At 36.7% G+C, this 21,753-nt stretch overlaps 1 protein-coding gene across 34 annotated transcripts in view; it reads left to right on the forward strand.

Annotated features, from left to right (window-relative positions):
• Positions 1-14,902, forward strand: part of PUM2 (pumilio RNA binding family member 2) — a 93,948-nt gene extending 79,046 nt beyond the window's left edge. For 21 of the 34 annotated variants that reach the window (XM_070573220.1, XM_070573232.1, XM_070573238.1 and 18 more), the window contains 6 exons: positions 73-201; positions 2,585-2,722; positions 3,349-3,474; positions 3,710-3,831; positions 10,291-10,483; positions 11,961-14,902. In XM_070573220.1, coding sequence (XP_070429321.1) covers positions 73-201; positions 2,585-2,722; positions 3,349-3,474; positions 3,710-3,831; positions 10,291-10,483; positions 11,961-12,092 — 840 coding nt within the window. In that variant the 3' untranslated portion in view covers positions 12,093-14,902. Of the gene's footprint in view, positions 1-72; positions 208-2,584; positions 2,723-3,348; positions 3,475-3,709; positions 3,832-10,290; positions 10,484-11,960 lie in introns of all 34 variants that reach the window. The other 13 variants (XM_070573225.1, XM_070573216.1, XM_070573241.1 and 10 more) reach the window with 1 other exon arrangement.
• The last annotated feature ends 6,851 nt before the right edge of the window (positions 14,903-21,753 follow it).

Consider the following 21,753-nt stretch of genomic DNA (forward strand, 5'->3'; position numbering starts at 1 on the left):
ACAGTGGGTTATGCAAGCTTAACAAAGTAATATTTTGGTCACTTTTTATTAATATTATTTCTTTTCTGTCAGTTTGGGAGTTTGGATCAAAAATTAGCCCTGGCTACTCGTATTCGTGGTCACGTTCTACCCTTAGCCTTGCAGATGTATGGTTGTCGTGTTATTCAGAAAGCATTAGAGTCTATTTCATCTGACCAGCAGGTAATTGTAAGTTAAGACAAAATTTTTTTGTATTATTTTATTCAATTTTTAAAGTATTTTTTATCTTACAATAATCTTGGAGTGAAATAGTAAATATTTCCACAACTAGACTACAATATTTTAAAAAAATCTATCTCAAACAATACATTGTTAATTGAGTTATGCAACAGATTTTTAATCTGTCCTCTATTCTATTCAATATCTTTTCATCTCTAAATGAAGATATTTGAGTATCTACTGTGTGGCAAGCAGAATGCTAGATCATAGGGATTTTTTGCTGTCACTTGCTTATTTGATTTTCTTTAGTATCAGGAATATGTATAACTATTTCCAGTGTTTATTTGGATCGTATTTATATTTCTGTCATAAGAATAAAATTTTAAAAACCAATTGCATTCCTATATGGCCATTTAAAAATATATATAAAGTTTTTTAAAATCTCACTCAACAGGAAAAGTAACCTAAAAATTCTCTTAAGGTTTACAGTTCTTTGACAGGAAAGAACACAAATAAATTAAATGGGAAATATAGCATGTTCTTGGGTGGAAAAGTCTAAATGTTTTAAGTTAAAAAAGGATTAATGTAATTCCAATCATCTAGTCATGGGGTTTTTCTTGTAACTAATCAAAATAATTTTGAAAATTATTTGCAATACACAAGAATAATGAGAGTTAGGGGATGAGGATAAATACTGACCCACTAGATTTTTACAATAAACTGTGAAGCATCTCTAATTATTAATATGTTTCTCATATGAGATTAAACAGACTTTAAAATGAAATTCATAACCCCAAATAGATACTATTTTGTATATAACAAGTTTGTATATTACAATGAAACATATAAGAGTAAAGGAAATAATTATTTCTTAAAAGGTATTGGTAATTAGTAAGTTTGAAAGAGATCAGCTTTGACTCTAAATCCACATACATACAATAAAGCATATTCTAGAGTTAAAAACAATAACAGTGTATGTATGCATGGGATATGTGTCTGTATGCAATCATCACAACATTGAAAATCTGTGAGAAAATAGTATTATTCCTCTGGTGGAAATCCTGAGTTTTAGAGTAATTGAAGATGTGTCACAATGGAGAAAGAGCAACAAATTTGATTATGTAGAAGCTTTGAACTTTTCTGCTGTGTAGTCTCAAACTCGTATAGATACTTTAAAGATATTTTAAATGTCTTTAATATTTGAAAATAGAAAGTGCTAAGAGTAAACATTAGATGAAGCAGTTAATGAATAATGGTTTGGATTCTTAAGTATATTTTATTTTGTAAATTAGTCCATATTTTATAACCAAATGTGTGTTAAATCTTGACTTAACAGGATTCCTCTATAATCATATCAGAATGTAGTTGAGAGTTCATTGGGTGAGAGAGACTCTATACTATGTATACTCCCTTTCTTCACAACACTATTTCCTATTGCACTGATAAGGCACACAGATTGTTGTGTGGTTACCGATATTTTTCTCTAAGGATTAAGATGTTTATTTAACAAAGCCTTAAAAATTTATAAGAAAACAATATTAAGATCATTAGCTGAAAGAAAATGCAGTTAGTAAATAAACCTTACTGTCAATAAGTTATTAGTAATCAAAGAAATATAAATTGCAAGGGGTCGTTTTTGCCCTTTAAATGAGCAAAAATCTAAACTCTCCCAAGAATGTGTTTCCAAAGAAGGTTTGAAATGATAAAGAAAAGGAATATGTATTGAAGGAAGTCCTTTATTGTAAATGATTAAAAAGAAGGAATAAAAATGTCCAACAATAATTTCTACCTGGGGGCCCCAAGCCATGGTGAGGCGGTGTCCCACATGCCACAACTAGAAGGACTCACAGCTAAAAATGCACAACTATGTACTTTGGGAGAAAAAGGGAAAAAATAAAATCTAAAATAATAATAATTTCTTCCCATAATTGAGATAATATATAAAAATCACATGGCCAATAAATACTCAGTTCCTTACCCTTTTTCATGTACTTGATAGGCTCATGCAGCCATTAAAAATAATTGTTTGCGGGAAGGGGGATGCTAAGTAGGAAAAAAGTATAGATTCTAAATTTGTTATATTAGTTGTCAACTGAGAAAGATGAGTGGAAGATGTACGCAGTGAAGATAGTAGTTTAAATATAGCAAATTCAGCATCACTAGGTTAAATTGCAGCAGGTATCATTTGCATTATAAATCTGCAAAATGTTTTAATAATTCGCACCTTCAATGACTTCTACTAATTATACTTTAGGGGGTAAGACTTTAAACTTTGATATAATAGAAAATTTTGAGTATACTTTTGCGCCCGTCTCAGCATTTTTAATCCTATTATGTTGTTTGATGAGGTAATTATTTAAATTATTGAGTTATTTCTCTTTTGCAGAGCGAAATGGTAAAGGAGCTAGATGGTCATGTACTCAAGTGTGTGAAAGATCAGAATGGAAACCATGTTGTACAAAAATGTATTGAATGTGTTCAGCCACAGTCACTACAGTTCATCATTGATGCTTTCAAAGGACAAGTAAGATTGGTTTTTGGCTTCTAATTAGTTAGCAGGGCATTATTTTAGAATTTGACTGTTAACACATTTCGCGTAAGTCACAAGATAATACCCAGTACTTCTTTATAAAAATAGGAGACAAAATAGTGAATGTGCGTTAATTTCTGCCTCTTTCATGGTGGGAGTCAGGAGATAGCTTCGTTTTTTTGAAGCTAAAAAATTTAGAAATAAGGAGTAAAGATAATCACTGTTAAAATTATAAATCCAACAGCGTTTCCCAAATTTCCTGAGAGAGGAGAGAGGAGGACTTAAGACTGTATAATAAAAGACAAAATAAATATCAATTAGTAACTAATACGTGGTAATTAATAGCTCTTAATTACCATGTGCACCCTGCAATCCATTCATTCCATTATTACATGCTATCCATCTTCTAGTTAATTTCCTTTTGATCAAAACATCTGTTAGCTCCTAAATTGAGCACCCAGATTGCCAGTCTTTGCTGACATGGTGGTGGTCATATTAAATGTGAATCCCCCACCCTTCTATTTTAAATTAATTCAGCGTGTCTTCAGAAACCTGTCTACTTCTTAGAACTTCCCCAAAATGTCAGAGAATGGAAATTTATTTATTCCAATTATTTTAAGGTGTTTGTACTTTCAACTCATCCTTATGGCTGCAGAGTAATTCAGCGCATCCTGGAGCATTGCACTGCAGAACAGACCTTACCTATCTTAGAAGAACTCCACCAACATACAGAGCAGTTGGTACAGGTATAAACTCCCTAATAATTTGAAATGTTTATATATTTTTGAAAATTGTTTTGATTTTTTTTTAAGGAAATATTTATTATTAAATTAACACTATGGAAACACACAGTGATACAAAAGGCTGATGTATTCTCCTAACTGATGGATTTTTAGAAGAATGATTAACATCTGTTTAAGGAATAATCTTTATACTAAAGGAATGACTTAAGGAAAGTAATTTTTAAATATCTGTACCTAGGATCAGTATGGCAATTATGTTATTCAACATGTACTGGAACATGGTCGACCTGAAGATAAGAGCAAAATTGTTTCTGAAATCAGAGGAAAAGTCTTAGCCCTGAGTCAACACAAATTTGCCAGGTATTCCAATATTGTCTAATTCTAAGGGTCAATTCTTTCAACACTTTGGCTTTTATTAGCAAGCACAGAAGTGCATGTAGAATGTAGCATTGGAATATAATCCTTTTTTCACTAGAGGCAAAAAGCACATATAGAACGTTGCTTTTATTCTTAAAGAATCTACGTGACAAATTGGTTTGCCCTTATATATTGTAATTTTTAAAAAATTTTTATTGAGTTAATGATAGGTTACAATCTTGTGAAATTTCAGTTGTACATTATTGTTTGTAAGTCATGTTGTAGGTGCACCCTTTCACCCTTTGTGTCCACCCCTCACAACCCCCTTTCCCCTGGTAGCCACTAATCTGTTCTCTTTGTTTACATTTTTAAATTCCTCATATGAGTGGAGTCATACAGAGATTGTCCTTCTCTGTCTGGCTTATTTCACTTAACATAATTCCCTTAAGGTCCATCCATGTTGTTGCAAATGGGACGATTTTGTTCTTTTTTACAGCTGAGTAGTATTCCATTGTGTGTGTATATATATATATATATATACCACATCATCTTTATCCAATCATCTGTTGATGGGCATTTAGGTTGCTTCCACGTCTTGGCTATTGTAAATAATGCTGTAATGAACATTGGGGTGCATGGGACTTTTGGAATTGCTGACTTCAAGCTCTTTGGATAGAAACCCAGTAGTGGGATGGCTGGGTCGTATGGTAGTTCTGTTTTTAGTTTTTTGGAGGAATCGCCATACTGTTTTCCATAGTGGCTGCACCAGTTTGCAGTCCTACCAGTAGTGTGTGAGGGTTCCTTTTTCTCCACAACCTCTCCAACATTTGTTACTATTTGTTTTAGTTATTAAATAGAATGACTATTTGTCATTCTAATGGGTGTAAGGTGATATCTTAGTGTAGTTTTGATTTGCATTTCCCTGATGATCAGCGATGATGAACATCTTTCATGCGCCTATTAGCCATCAGTATATCTTCTTTGGAGAAATGTCTGTTCATGTCTCCTGCCCATTTTTTGATTGGGTTGTTTGATTTTTTGTTGTTGAGTTGTGTGAGTTCTTTATATATTATGGATATTAAGCCTTTGTCGGATATATGACTTGCAAATATTTTTTCCCAGTTAGTGGATTGGTTTTTTGTTTCAATCCTGTTTTCTTTTGCCTTGAAGAAGCTCTTTAGTCTGATGAAGTCCCAACTGTTTTTCCTTTCTGTTGTTTCCTTGTCTGAGAAGACATGGTGTCTGGAAACATCCTTTTAATACTGATGTCAAAGAGTGTACTGCCTACATTTTCTTCTAAAAGCCTTATGTTTTCAGGTCTCACCTTTAGGTCTTTGGTCCATTTTGAGTTTATTTTGGTGAATGGTGAAAAAGCATGGTCAATTTTCATTCTCTTACATGTGGCTTTCTAGTTTTCCCAGCACCATTTGTTGAAAAGACTTTCTTTTCTGCATTGTATGCCCTCAGCTCCTTTGTCGAAGATTAGCTGTCCATAGATGTCTGGTTTTATTTCTGGGCTTTCAATTCTGTTCCATTGATCTGTGCACCTGTTTTTGTAGCAGTACCATGCTGTTTTGATTACTGTAGCTTTCTTTGTAGTATGTTTTGAAGTCAGGGATTGTGATGCCTCCAGCTTTGTTCTTTTTTGTCAGGATTGCTTTAGCAGTTCGGGGTCTTTTGTTGGGTCATATGAATTTTAGGCTTCTTTGTTCTAATTCTGTAAAGAGTGTCATTGGGATTCTGCTTGGGATGGCATTGAATCTGTAGATTGCTTTAGATAGTATGGACATTTTAACTATGTTTATTCTTAAAATCCATGTACATGGAATGTCTTTCCATCTTTTTTTGTCGTCATCCATTTCTTTCAGAAAGGCCTTGTAATTTTCGTTGTATAGGTCTTTCACTTCCTTAGTTAAATTCACCCGAGGTATATTATTCTTTTTGTAGCTATTGTGAATGTTATTGTGTTCTTGAGTTATTTTTCTATTAGTTTGTTATTAGAGTATAGAAATGCTACTGATTTGTGTAAATTGATTTTATACCCTGCAATTTTGCTGTAGTTGTTGATTACTTCTAAAAGTTTTCTGATGGATTCTTTGGGGTTTTCTATATATAGAACCATGTCATCTGCAAATAGCGAGCGTTTTACTTCTTCCCTCCCTATTTGGATTCCTTTTATTCCTTTTTCTTGCCTAATTGCTCTTACCAAAACCTCCAGTACCTTGTTGAATAAGAGTGGTGATAGAGGGCATCCTTGTCTCGTTCCTGTTTTCAGGGGGATGGCGCTCAGTTTTTGCCCATTGAGTATGATGTTGGCTGTGGGTTTGTCATGTATGGCCTTTATTATGTTGAGGTAGTTCCCTTCTATGCCCATTTTGTTCAGAGTTTTTATCATAAATGGCTGTTGGATCTTGTCAAATGCTTTCTCTGCATCTATTGAGATGATTGTGTGGTTTTTATTCCTCAGTTTGTTGATGTGTATCACGTTGATTGATTTGCGGATGTTGAACCATCCCTGTGTCCCTGGTATGAATCCCAGTTGATCATGATGTATCATCCTTTTGATGAATTGCTGAATTCGGGTTGCCAAAATTTTGTTGAGAATTTTTGCATCTATGTTCATCAGCGATATTGGCCTGTAGTTCTCTTTTTTCATGCTGTCCTTGTCTGGCTTTGGTATCAGTGTGATGTTGGCCTCATAGAATGTGTTAGGAAGTGTTCCATCCTCCCTAACTTTTTGGAATAGCTTGAAAAGGATAGGTATTAGATTGTCTCTGAAAGTTTGGTAGAATTCCCCAGGAAAGCCATCTGGTCCTGGGGTTTTATTCTTTGGGATACTTTTGATTGCTATTTCAATTTCTTTCCTTGTGATTGGTCTGTTCAAATTGTCTTCTTCTTGACTAAGCTTTGGGAGATTATAGGAGTCCAAGAATTTATCCATTTCCTCTAGGTTATCGATTTTGTTGGCATATAGTTTTTCTTAGTATTCTCGTATAATCCATTGTATTTCTGCAGAGTCTGTTGTTATTTCTCCTCTTTCATTTCTGATTTCATTTATTTGAGCTTTCTCTCTTTTTTTCTTTGTAAGTCTCGCTAGGGGTTTCTCAATTTTATTTATCTTCTCAAAGAACCAGCTCTTTGTTTCTTTGATCCTTTCTACTGCCTTTTTTGTTTCAATAGCATTTGTTTCTGCTCTGATTTTTATTCTCTCTCCTTCTGCTGACTTTGGGCTTTGTCTGTTCTTCTTTCTCTAAGATTGCTTATTTGGGATTTTTCTTGTTTGTTAAGATGTGTCTGTATTGTGGTGAATTTTCCTCTTAATACAGCTTTTGCTGTATGCCATATGAGTTGATATGGAATGTTATCATTTTCATTTGTCTCCAGGTATTTTTTTATTTCTTCTTTAATTTCTTCAATCATCTATTGCTTGTTCAAAAGCATATTGTTTAGTCTCCACATCCTTATGCCTTTCTCAGCTTTTTTCTTGTAATTAATTTCTAGCTTTATAGCATTATGATCAGAGAAGATGCTTGTTATTATTTCAATTTTTTAAAATTTTTAGAGGCTTGCGTTGTTTCCCAACATATGGGCTATCCTTGAGAATGTTCGTGCACACTTGAGAAGAATGTGTATTCTGCTGTTTTTGGATGAAGTGTTCTATACATGTCTATTAAGTCCAATTGTTTTACCTTTTCATTTAGCTCCACTGTTTCCTTGTTGATTTTCTGTCTAGATGATCTGTCCATTGATGTGAGTGGTGTGTTGAGGTCCCCTGCTATTGTTGTGTTATTTTTGATATCTTCTTTTAGGTTTGTTAATAGTTGCTTTATGAACTTTGGTGCTCCTGTGTTGGGTGCATAGATATTTATAAGCATTATTTCTTCTTGATGAAGTGTCCCTTTGATCATTATATATTGGCCCTCTATGTCTCTCTTTACCCACCTGATTCTGAAATCCATTTTGTCTGATATAAGTATTGTGACACCTGCTTTCTTTTGTTTGCTATTAGCTTGAAGTATTGTCTTCCACCCTTTCACTCTGAGCCTGTGTTTGTCCTTGGGGCTGAGGTGTGTTTCCTGGAGGCAACAAATTGTTGGATCTTGTTCTTTAATCCATTTTGCCACTCTGTGTCTTTTTATTGGAGAGTTCAATCCGTTTACATTGAGGGTGATTATTGATGCATGAGGGCTTAATGCTCTCATTCTGTCGCTTGTTATCTGGTTTTCCTGCATTACCTTTGTTTCTCGTCCTCTGTATTCTCACCTACCCATTGACTTCTGCAATTTCTTATGCTGGGTTTCTTAGATTTTTCCTTATTTATGTTTTGTGTGTCTCTATTCTGTTTTTTAGTTTGGTGGCTACCCTGAAGTTTGTATTCAGAATCTCGTATGTAACATAGTCCATTTTCTGGTGGTCTCTTACTTCCTTAGCCTAGACTGTTTCAGTCCCTTTCCTCTTCCCTCCTAAATTATTTTCATCTCTTATTCCAACTTGTGTTGTGAGTTTGTGGTTAGAGTGATAAGATTGTCTTTGCTTTGGTGATTTCCTTCCCTTTATCTTAGTGCTATAGTTGAATATTTGCTATCCTATTCTCATTCTATCTGTCTCCCTACTCTGTGTTTTGTGACCCCTTTCTCCCGTTTTTTCTTTTTTCAGGTAGGAGAGGCTTCTTGAGGATTTCTTGTAGTGGAGGTCTTTTGGCTACAAAATCCCTTAGCTTTTGTTTGTCTGGAAAACATTTAATTTCTCCCTCATATCTGAAGGATATTTTTGCTGGATAGAGTATTCTTGGCTGAAGATTTTTATCCTTTAAAGTTTTGAATATGTCACTCCATTCTCTCCTAGCTTGTAAGGTTTCGGTAGAGAAATCCACTGAAAGTCTGATAGGGGTTCCTTTGTAGGTTATTTTCTTCTGCATTGCTGCCCTGAGTATTCTTTCTTTGTCATTCATTTTTGCCATTTTTAGTACTATATGCCTTGCAGTAGGTCCTTTTATATTGACAAATCTAGGAGATCTGAAGACTTCCTCCGCACACATTTCTCCCTCAATTCCTAGATTTGGGAAATTCTCTTGTATTATTTCTTTGAGCACACTTTCTGCTCCATTTTCCTATTCCACACCCTCAGGGATTCCGATAATTCTTAAGTTGGATTTTCTCATTGAGTCTGCTAATTTTCGGAGATTTTCTTCACTTTTTAAAATTCTTAGTTCTCTTTCTTCCTCTATCTGGAGCCATTCAGCCTATCTTCGATTACGCTAATTTGCTCCTCTGGTGTGTACACTTGCATTCAGAGAATCCGTATTCTGTTTTATCTGATCCATTGTATTTTTCATCTCTAGTATTTCTAATTGATTCTTCTTTATAGTTTCAATCTCTTTTGTGAAGTAACTCCAGAACCCATTGACTTGTCTCTCTGTATTTCTCTTTACCTCATTGAGTTTTTGATGATAGCTACTCTGAATTCATTGTCACTTAGTTTACCTATTTCCAAGTCCTCAGGACATACTTCTCTGTTTTTATTGTTTTCCTTTTGGTCTGCAGCTTTTATAAATTGCTGGATGGTAGAGTGGTGTTTGCGCATATGCTATTATTTGGTTGCAGTTACAGTCTGTCGCCACTAGATGGGGGTAGAGAGCCACGTGTTCTGAGCCCTCCACCTTCGTTGGTGATGGCAGTGCGCAGCGTGGGTTGAGGGAGGAGGGGCACTTTCACTCGCGCACAGACCTGGATTCTGATCACCTCTCGCTCTCTGGTATCCTGGGGCCCTTTCTTGATGGGGTCCCCCACATGAAAGCTTTCTCCCATCAGAGGGTTTCCGCTGCTGGGGCGGTGGGAGTCCTGGACAATCCCGCGGATGTGCGTCCCCTCCCCCATGGCAGCGATCCCAGTCTCTAGGGCGGGAAGCGAAGTTCTCTCCTACCCTGTTCCAGCTCCTCCGGGGCGGCTCCAGCCTCTCTGACCTCCGTCATTTGGCTGCTGTGGGTCTTTGACGATCTCTGTGTTATTAGGATTTTTTGGTGGGAATTCAGTTGTTCCTTTGGTTGTAGTTTGGAGGGGAGAGTGTCCCTGCTGAGCTCACTCTGCCATGTCACTGATGTCGCCTATATATTCTATTTTTGAAATCTGTTTTTAGAAAATTATTTGTCCCCAAGACCTGTGATTAAATGCAAATTTAAAATATTTGGTGCATGTTTGTGAAACTCTCTGGCGTTATTAGTGACATAGTTTCCACTTTTTTGAATTATAATTTTAAAAGGCCTGTAATTAAACTTATGGATGTCCAATATAGGTTCTCCTGTGATACTAATTTCTATTTTAAAAGTAATCCAAAGAGAATTACAAGTGAATCCCCATCTTTACTCTTCTTTCTTCCAATGGGTTGAGCAAGTTCTTTGAAAAGCTAAGGAAATTTTGCTATAAAGAAAAAAATAATTTGTGGTTTATGTGCTTTAATTTTTAGCAATGTAGTAGAAAAGTGTGTTACTCATGCCTCCCGCGCTGAGAGAGCTTTACTGATTGATGAAGTTTGCTGCCAGAATGATGGTCCTCACAGTGCCTTATACACCATGATGAAGGACCAGTATGCCAATTATGTTGTTCAGAAGATGATTGATATGGCTGAACCTGCTCAAAGAAAGATAATCATGCACAAGGTAATACACTTTCTAGCACTTACAATTGGCGATTCACTTTGTGTGACTTTAGGCTATGCATTTTAACTTCCTGGGCTTTACTTTCCTCGTATATGCTATAACTGGAGAAAAAATCTAAAATCAGTGGATGACCTTTGGCAGATACAGATAATTTGTTATACCCTTTTAGTAAATTCTTAAGGTAATCTGCACAATGAATTGCACTCATTTCTCATCTCTTTATCTACTTTTAGCATCGTCTTACCTTCCCCATCTTATTTAGGTATATTTGATTTGCCGTAATACATAGGTTAAACATTGATGTTAAAATCTAATTAGATTTTCTCACTAACCTAATACATTGTCTGAAAGAGAGAATTTATCTTGATTTGATTGGTTTTTTGAATCAGTTAAGCTGTTTTCTCTCTCTGTCCTCCTCCTAGAATCTAATGATTCTTTAAGAAATCATTAATTTCCATAGAAAAACTTAGCATTAAAAAGAACAGTGGAAGAAATAATATTTAAATACTCTATCTTTTTCTAAATTTATTCATTAAGAAACGGGACAAAGTACATAACATTTTTGGACGTCTCCTCATATAGAGAGAAAATGATCTCATGAGATAAATTTATTTTTGGCCTTCTTATTTTTAATATTCTTCAGTTTGATTAAGTTTTCTACCTTTTTTTAGTTTAATATTTCTGCTTAAATGTATATACTTACAAAAATTTTAATCTTATTTTTAACAACTACGTTATTTAACCAATATTATATTTAGAATTGGATTATTTCTAATTTTTTAACTATTTATAGTCTGTGCTTTATATGAGTGTCTTTGCAGAATTGTTTTTGTAGGTTAAATTCCTAGATGTGGAATTGCTGGTGCAAAGTGTGTAAACATTTTACTTTTAATAGGTACTTCCTAGTTGCTCTCAAAACATCTCGTACATGTTTGCCCATCTGTCCGTCCAGTATATGAGAAGAGTGCCTGTTTCACCATTATGTCATCAGTGCCAGTTATTATTACTTATAAAGTCTTTGCCAGTCTGGATGGAAAGATAATATGATTCTTGTCATTTGCATTTTAAAAACTATTGGTGAAATACTGAACATCTTAAATCTATTAGCCATCACACATCTGATTGCTTGTTCATGTCTTTTTGCTCCATTTTGTATTGAATTTTTGTCCAACTACCTGGAGCTATACATGAGAAGTGATAGCTCACTAGTGGTACTTTCCTGTTGTGTTTGGAGCTCCTCTACTCTTTGCATGGGTTGTAATAGTTTAGAAGTAGTGCTTTGTTTATTCATTGAACAATTTTGAAAGAAGAAGTTTGGAGAGATTATGTTGAACAAAACTGCTTTTGCAAACAACTTGCTTTAGGTTTGAATTTTAAAATTCCTATTATTCTTCTAAATCACCCCGAGTTGGGGACACTTTTTTAGAAATCAAACTGAAATAACTTAGATTTCCTAAGCAGATTATTTGTTTTTCAGATTCGACCTCACATTACTACTTTGCGCAAATACACATATGGGAAGCATATACTGGCCAAGTTGGAAAAATACTATTTGAAAAACAGCCCAGATCTAGGGCCTATTGGAGGACCACCAAATGGAATGCTGTAAAGGAAAAAGAGAAAGAAGATGTAACCACGTGAAAAGAACGTTTCTTTTGTGAATTATCAAAACACAACTCAACTATGAATCTTCAAAATTTTTTTTTAAAGCAAAGCTATTTATTGACTTTATTCATCCATTTGTAAATTTTTTAAGGTTCTTGTGTATATTTGGGGGGTGGGGCGGTGAATTATAAATTATATTCAGCCCTGAGTGGAGACCTATCAGATTGGATTGCTGGCAAAGCACAGAATGCCTGTATATGATGTAACTGTATCAAAAAAAGCTGTCACATATTTTGTAAATTTTTACCTTGTAAAGTCACAAAAATAGTTTTTAAAGGAAAAAGTACAGTATTCTTTTAATAAACTGGCTTGCAGTCTGGTAGGTCTACGGACCCCATAGCACAACAGGTTTATAGAGATGTATATAGAAAAATAGTCCTTATTTTTTTTTGTCCTTTGTGTGAAGCCTTTTATAACAGATTAACAATCAACTGCATAAATATTATTAATATTTTAAAAAGAAAGTTAAGTTGTATTTTGGTAATTCACAAACTATCATGCAAATAAAATCTCGGCAATTAAGAATTAAATGACTTGAGATGAAAAGAACTTACATTATTTACAGTGGTGTGGTTTTAATACAAATACTGCCCTAAAATGTCTCTGGCAATGTACAGAAGTATTGTATATACTTACATATGTAATTGTTGTAAGAGGTAGGAAAAACAAAATCATGGTGACATTTCCATCCAGTTATGTGCACTAAACGAAAAGTTAAGTCCCATTTTAACTTTTTAGTTTGGTCTGCAATGAGAAAGAGTGGAAATTTGTATATTGTTTTGCTTATAGAATTACAAGAACGTGTTGAGCTTTATTTTGCTTTTTCATAGTAGATTCAGAAAGTAGGAATCAGATAGAGGTGAAAAGGGGCCACTGAAAAGTGAATTTGGTAGCTCAACATGTAAGCATGATTACATATTCAGATAGCTTTTTTTGCTTCCTATAAATATATGCATTGTATGTGTAGTAATAGATGTAAGTTTACACTTTGAAAGCAAATCTTGTTTCAATGTTTATTATAAAAGCCTTGCTAATTTAGTAGTGATGCTTTCCTTGGTTGTACAGGTGTACATTTGTAAACCTTCATGCTGTAAATGAAATTTGTTTTATCTCTTTGGGAAACATTTGCATTTTAGTGTACATTTATGTCCCTGCCCTCTTTGACCTGGCATATAGTGTTGTAAAATGTAAATTTATTTCTCCAAATCGAGAGTGATTTTTTAAAAATTTTTTATCTTTATATGGTTTCAGAAGTATGAACCAGCTTTCTTTTTATTATTGTGAGAAACATTTTGTTTTATAACATAGTTGTTAACTCTGTTAATATGGACATGCTAGGATTTGGATCATTTTCAAGAAGTCAGGGTATTGTGCATAATAGAAAGTATTGGACTGAGATATTTGGTTACTATGGAGGCCAATGCTTTTTCCATCTTATTAAATGTGATGTGACTTTTTTCTTTGTACAGAAGAGTACTGTATTTTTGAATAGCCTACTCCCAAGTAAGAGCAAATCTGTATGATAACATTTTTTTCTCTGGACATAAGACATAACAGTAACATGATGTACATTTACAAGCGGCCTTATGTACATTTCCCAACAATCTTTTTAAGGCAAAATTGTGACCATATGTGTATAATTAAAATGGTTTTTAATCCTTTGCCTATGAAAATATTTTGGAAAAAAAACTTGCTTTGTATATTCAGTTTCTGAAAGATAAAGAAAGTGCTTTGTATTTTGTTGATGTCAGTATTTTGTATAAAACATTTATGTTGACCCACTTACGTTTAGTGCTGAAAACTAATGAACCATGCTATCTCTTTCAATTGAACATGTAAGGGACTTTTTATTAGAAGTCTGCAGAAGAAAAGCAATCTTCTGAGCACAATATTGAGATAAGGTTTTATCACTTAGCTGTTCATATCATGAATCTAAAAATAATGGCATAAAGTTTGGGGTGCCAGGCATACTTTTTCATCTTTGATGTTGAGTTTTCTAGTTTCTAACCCAACATTCCATGTTGAGGCCATTAAATCCAGCCTCTTGTCCCTGTCCCTTCTAGTCACACTGGTTCATTAGTATGTCCCAGTCACGGTGGCAGTGCTTTCCCCACTTCCACTCTTTCCTGCTTTGTTTGGCCAGCTTTAGAGGGTCTTGGCCCTGTGTTGAACTTTTCTTCCCAGTATCAGCTCATGGTTTCAGGATCAAAGTTCTCCTTGTTGGTGATTTGTGATGACTTTTCCTGGATTTGCACAGTTGAATTCCTAGTCTTTCTTTCCTTACCTTCTGTTGACACAGGCAGTTAACTTTGCAAATTTAGAAAGTCCTAGAGAATAAATAGCACATTGGGAAACTGAACCCTCTCTCAGGGTCCTGATGTTCCCATGTGTCCCATTGTTGGCAACCCAGTCTTCCCAATGCTTTGGGGCCTATTTTAGAAAAATATCTGTTACTGTAGAGATTTTATGGTCTGCTATTTTTGGTGCCCACCTCTCTGATTCTACCTTTTAATAAGTTGGCATGGAGTTTTGGTATAATCTGAAAATGACGTTTCAGAATAAAGAAATTTAATTGGGCAGAACCACTTAGGCTTTACTCTTGAGTGTCTCCTTTTGATATGGATTGTTTCTGGACCAGTTTGTCTAAGTCCTGGCTCTTATTGGTTCATATGAAATAATGTTATCTTTACTTCTTTGTATATTATGTATAAATTAGAAAATGAAAAATGTGTGAATAACATTGTATGAAATAAACCTGGTCTTGTGTTTTTCTCTAGATAAAATACCCCTCTGTCCTTCAGTTAAATTCAGATTGCCCATTCAAGTTTAAATTGACTCTCACTTAAGGAAAACGAAAATATTTTTATCACTTAGATGCTAGTCTGGGACTACTGATCCCTCTTGATGGTATTTATCCTGTCTTTTGATTAACATTCAGAATCTCTAATTACATAAAGTAATTACACACTTTATATAGGATGAAACTTTTAGCCTGTTTCCTTATTGGTAAAAATGATACTTCAGGATTGTTTTGAGAATTAAATCACGTATCTTTACCCACAGGTGTGTGTTTCCTTTCCACCTGCACTTCAGGAGACAGTGTAATCTAAAGGAAAGTACAATTTGGGTTCAGGCATGGATTTAACTTTTATCTCACTGTTTACAAACCTGGTGAACTTGGATGTGTTAACTCACCTAGTCCTCATTGTCTTCATTGTTACTCTGGGGTAGTACTCTTATAAAATCCTCATTGGTTTCAAGAATTGAGAATATATAAAAAGCTACCTAAAACCTAATTCTCAACCAATGTTAATACTATTTCCATTTTTCTGTCCTTTGTGTAACTTTTATTTTAAAAAGTCATACACATAATTTGATAGAATCCAAAAGGGAGATTTACATAAAACGTAAATGGGAGAAGGCATTCTCCTCATACACATTGTTTATCTTCAATTTTAATTTTGTCTTGGTTTGGTTCTATTCTCAGCTGAAAGCAACTCTTCTGAAATTGTTGACCTACCCCAGTTTGTTGTGATGAAATTAAAATGCCCTGAAAAGGAAATAGCACATCCTTTCATGCTAGCTTACCAACCTAAGAAAAGCAGTTTTCTAAACTGACCTGGATAGTATTTGTTCTCTTTGCCCTCATGGCAGTGGTTTCTCAAAAAGCTTACAAGGTGGGGTGCAGGGTAAGAGAAGAACAGAGAAGCCTCTAAGGAGCAGCCTTCACTGTCTACCTTACCTACCTCTTAAAAGGACCAGATTTCACATCTCTGATGGGATTTGGGTGCGCCAGACACTCAGTAAGTTCACCTGTGAACCCAGGTGAGCAGGAATGGAGAGCTGTGGCATTGGCCCTCACTTTTCAGAGGCTGCAGTGTGCCTCCCAAGAGGGCTGAGCGCTGCCGAGGGAAGAGAGGGGAGGTAGTGGGGCTCAGGTTGGACCCTGAGGAATGTGGGCCATGTGATTTTGGGCATACTTAACCCTTTAGGCCTATAAGTTACCTGTCTGTAAAGTAGGACTGGTAACTGCCCGCAGAACCTTGGATTTGAGGAGTACTTGATGCCAAGAGCCTAACAGAACTACAGGATAGATCCTACAGGAAGCTCAAAATTAGGTGGAATTTTTATTGAACTTCATTACCTCCGTATACTGTAGGCACTTTCTCATTTCTTTTATGTTCTAGTCATAGAACGTTTTTTCCTAAATATTTGTCAGGAATTTAAACCAAATGAAGTAGCCCTGTATTCTGTTTGGTAGTTTAAGGAAGAAATTGACTAGATTAATTCAAGTTTTCTTGGGCATCGGAGTGTAGTGGTTCAGAGATTGGACTCGAATTAGACTGCCCAGGTTCCAAGCCATTTAGCTTGAAATCATCAGGGAAATGGCTTCATCTTTTAAACCTTACTCTCCTCGTGTGTGGGTAAGGGAAGTGATACCCATGTCCTACAGTTGTGAGGCTTAGATGAGAATGTGATGTGCCGGAGCAGTGGGTACTCAGTGACTCCCATTATAATGAGTTAACTGAAAAGGTCTTTTGTAGTTGCCTACAGGCAGCCTCAGAACATTTGGTTTGGAGCTCATTTATGTTTCTGCAGATGAGCTCTTAATTCAAATTGCAGATAGTCAATCAGGGAAACTTGAAGACGTGATTAAAGAACTTTACAGCATTTCAGTTCTTTTGGTACATTTATACCTCTTTTGGTACTAATTCAAGTAATAGTACTTTGCCCTGATGTGTACAGTGCCAGGATGGAGACGGGCAGGGAAATTAAAGGGTCTCCCTCTCCCCCCCACCGCCTCGCAAGAAAAGTCTACTACAGACTCCTGAAGGTCAAACTCTGGTTCAAGACCTTCAGGTAATCTCTGGCATTCCTCACACCCACCCCTTGCATCATTTTCACGGAGTCCTTTGGGAGCCCTGGATTCTGTGATTAAGCTTTAGTGAAAGAAGAGGTCTGCCCACAAACTTAGTTTTGCTGAGTGCTTGATTAAAGAGCCACCTCGGGTCATTCTTATGTGTCTGCTTTGAGAGAGCAGCCGTAGTGATAGTGGAATGAGGAAAAACCACTTTGGGGTCCATCCAGCTGATGTGTCATCTGAGGTTCACCTGAAGGAAACCACAGTAACACTCCTCAGTAGTTTCTGCCAATTTGGCGTATTATAAGAAGAAAAGCATTGAACTGAGAAAAACTTGCCTGTTGGCCTTCTAACCCATTCTGTCTCAGCATCTGCCTGGACAATAAAGTTAAGACAACCAAAGCCTCCCCAAAGCAGTAGGTATTTAGAAATCAGAAACCCGGAAGTTCTCACCCGCCTCTTCACGCCAGTTACAGGATTCCACCTTCAGAGTCTGAAGACACACAACACTTCCCTACAACTTGTGTGGACGTGGCTATTTCTCACTTCCTAGGCAAGTCAAGGGCTGCTTGAGAAGATGATGTATGATTTCCCCACTTCAGCAGACATTTGAGGAGCAGTTCTGGTGCCCATGGAGTTGAGTAGGAGGCTCCCTTCAAGTTCAGGACCATGTCTTCACCATGTACCCAGAACCTAGGTCATGGCTGGATAGAGTTCATGGAAAGAATGATAAATAGCAGAGGAAAACCCACCACAAATCATTCCACGATCAAATAAGACCATGCTGAGAATGTACCATGTCCTACTTATTGTTTGGAAAGGGAGTAAGCCTGGGAAAAAAGTAATTCCTGCCTCAGTATCTTTAAATCTAGATAGGAATCAAGATTTCAAAAATGAATTCTGGTGAAGAGCACTGGACGCAGTGCCCTGGGCTGGAAAGGAAAAGGAGAAATGAATAGACTTAACTAGGATGAGTAGGAGGACCTGGGAGGTTGGAGATGAGGCCATGGCACCACTTAGTGTGTAATGAGCGCCTATTTTGTATCAGCTATGATTCTAGATGATACAGTCCTCGTGGAGCACACATTCCAGTGGGGAAAGAAACAGAATGATTCCTTGAAGCAATGCTGTGGTTAACAATAGGGAGCCATTGTAAATTCTTGAGCAGGGGAGTGACGAGTACAGCACGTACAGGATGGGCAAAGCAGTGGAAGGAGGGAGAAACTGGAGGGAGGGCAAAGTTAGCACTGCAGACGGGTCGCAGAGTTAGGGAATTCCCGTTACCACTGCCAGCTCCCACCTCCTGCCTCAGTCTCACCCCAGGCCTTCCATGGGAAGAAGCCTTGACAAGTCAGGGGTCTCAACAGCTGGTGGGCCCATCTTACACGAGGGGTTAGGAGGAGAGCATGGGGATCACCCTGCAGGGTGTTTGGGAGCCTTCCTTGCCCCCATTTCTTTGAAAGTCAGTTCTGAAATCATACAAGACACATTCCTTGAACAGAATGCAGTAGGATTCACTGAATACAATTTAAAAAGGAAGCCAAAAATATATCTAAGAAATATATCGCTTACTAGAAATATATCTTAGAAATGTTTAAAGTACCATTCTTAATAACTCTCAGGTTAAAGAACTAATCTATTCTGGAATAAACTATTTGGACAAACTTCAAAGTTAATAGCAGTGAGAGTGCTATATATCAAAACCTGGGGGATTCAGGCCAACAGTTAGAGAAAAATGTTTAGCCAAGAAAGTCTGAAAATAATTTAAGAAGCTAGTAAAACAACAATTATAGAAAAGTAGACAGAATCAATAATAAACCCCACCAAAAAAAATAGACTTGATCAGTTAAAACTAATACAGGCATACCTCGTTTTATTGTACTTTGCTTTATTGCACTTTGCAGATATTGCATTTTTTACAAATTGAAGGTTTGTGGCAACCCTGCATCCAGCAAGTCTATTGGCACCATTTTTCCAACAGTATTTGCGCACTTCTTGTCTCTGTGTCACATTTTGGTAATTCTCACAATATGTCAAACTGTTTCATTATTAATATGTTTGTTATGGTGATCTGTGATCAGTGATCTTTGATGTTGTTATTGTAATTGTTTTGGGGCGCCACGAACCACACCCAGATAAGATGGCAAACAATGGGTAAATGTTGTGTGTGTTCTGACTGCTCCACTGACCAGCCATTCCCGTCTCTCTCCCTCTCCTCGGCTCTCCCTGTTCCCTGAGACACAACAAATTGAAATTAGGCCAATTAATAATCCTGCAATGGCCTCCAAGTTTTCAAGTGAAAGGAAGAGTCGCACATCTCTCACTTTAAATCAAAAGCCAGAAATGATTAAGCTTAGTGAGGAAGGCACGTCAAAAGCCAAGACAGGCCGAAAGCTAAGCCTCTTGCACCAATTAGCCAAGTTGTGAATGCAAAGGAAAAGTTCTTGAAGGAAATTAAAAGTGCTACTCCAGTGAACACACGAATGATAAGAAGTCGAATCAGCCTTATTATTGGTAGGAAGAAAAGATCCAACCAGCCACAACGCTCCCTTAAGCCAAAACCTCATCCAGAGCAAGACCCTAACTCTCTTCCATTCTATGAAGACTAAGAGAGGTGAGGAAGCTTCAGAAGAAAAGTTTGAAGCCAGCAGAGGCTGGTTCATGAGGTTTAAGGAAAGAAGCCATCTCCATAACATAAAAGTACATGCGGAAGCAGCGAGTGCTGATGGAGATGCTGCAACAAGTTATCCAGAAGATCTAGCTAAGATAATGAACAAAGGTGGCTACACTAAATAACAGGTTACCAATGTGGACAAAACAGCCTTATAATGGAAGAAAATGCCATCTAGGACTTTCATAGCTAGAGAGGAGAAGTCAATGCCTGTGTTCAAAGCATCGAAGGACAGGCTCAGTCTCCTGTTAGGGGTTAATGCAGCTGGTGAAGCCAGTGCTCATTTACCATTCCAGATATCCTAGGGCCCTTATGAATTGTGTTAAATCTACTCTGCCTGTGCTCTATAAATGGAACAACAAAGCCTGAATGACAGCACATCTGTTTACAACACAGTTTACTGAATATTTTAAGCCCACTGTTGGGAGCCACTGCTCAGAAAAAAAGATTCCTTTCAAAATATTACTGCTCATTGACAATGTACCTGGTCATCCAAGAGCTCTGATGGAGATGGACAATGAGATTCATGTTGTTTCCATGCCTGCTAACACAACATCCATTCTGCAGCCCACAGATCAAGGAGTAATTTCAACTTTCAAGTCTTATTATTGAAGAAATACATTTAGTAAGATTATAGCTGCCATAGATAGTGATTCCTCTGATGGATCTGGGCAAAGTAAATTGAAAACCTTCTGGAAAAAATTCACCATTCTAGATGCCATTAAGAACATTCTTGGGGCTGGCCCCATAGTGTAGTGATTACATTAGGCATGCTCTGCTTCGGCAGCCCAGGTTCGTGGGTTTAGATCCTGGGCACAGACATACACCACTTGTCAGCCATGCTTCGGCAGCTACCCACATACAAAATAGAGGAAGATTGGCATAGATGTTAGCTCAAAACTAATCTTCCTCAGGCAAAAAGAAGAACATTCATGATTTGTAGGAAGAGGTCAAAATATCAACATTAACAGGAGTTTGGAAGAAGTTGATTCTAGCCCTCACGGATGACTCTGAGGGCTTCAAGGCTTCAGTGGAGGAAGTAACTGCAGATGTGGTGGACATAGCAAGAGAACTGGAATTAGAAGTGAAGCCTGAAGTTGTGACTGAGTTGCTGCAATCTCATGATAGAACTTTAATGGATGAGGAGTTGCTTCTTATGGATAAGCAAAGAAAGTGGTTTCTTGAGATGGATTCTATTGCTGGTGAAGATGCTGTGAACATTATTGAAATGACAACAAAGGATTTAGAATATCACATAAACTTAGGTGCTAAAGCAGTGGCAGGGTTTGAGAGGACTGACTCCAACCTTGAAAGAAGTTCAACTGTGACTAAAATGCTATCAAACAGTATCCCATGCTACAGAGAGGTTGTTCGTGAAAAGAAGAGTCCACTGATGCCGGAAACTTCACTGCTGTCGTATTTTAAGACATTGCCACAGCCACTCCAGCCTTCAGCAACCACCACCTTGATCAGTCAGCAGCCATCATCATCAGGGCAAGTCCCTCCACCAGCAAAAGGTTACGACTCGCTGAAGGCTCAGATGATGGTTGGCATTTTCTAGTAATAAAGTATTTTTTAAGGTATGTACATTGTTTTTGTAGACATAATGCCATTGCACACTTAGACTACAGTGTAATCATATCAAATAGTAAGGAAAGCAATTGATAAATTTCAATACCTGTTTCTGAAAAACATCGTAACTATGTTAAAAAAACTTCCTTAACCTAAAAAGTTGTATCTATCAAGAACTTAAAAGCAAACCTCAAACTTCATCATGAAACATCAGAAGCAATTCCATTAACGGCAGAAGCTAGACAAAGGCGTCCACCGTCACCACCACTATTCCACAAGAAGGAGGTCCGAGACGATGCACTAGGAAAGCAGGAGAGGTGTGAGTATTAGGAAGAAATGACAGGATTATTTACCTAAAAAACCCAAGAGAATCAACTGGGAAACTTTTAGAACTAAGAAGGGTTCGAGAAATTGACCGGATACAAGTTAATATACAAAAACGAATAATAGTTACAGCTTTTCTATACATCAAAAAGAGCCAAAATTTTTTCAAAAACTCAT

This window comes from Equus przewalskii, chromosome 14 (assembly GCF_037783145.1).
Source record: "Equus przewalskii isolate Varuska chromosome 14, EquPr2, whole genome shotgun sequence".
Taxonomy (NCBI): Eukaryota; Metazoa; Chordata; class Mammalia; order Perissodactyla; family Equidae; genus Equus; species Equus przewalskii.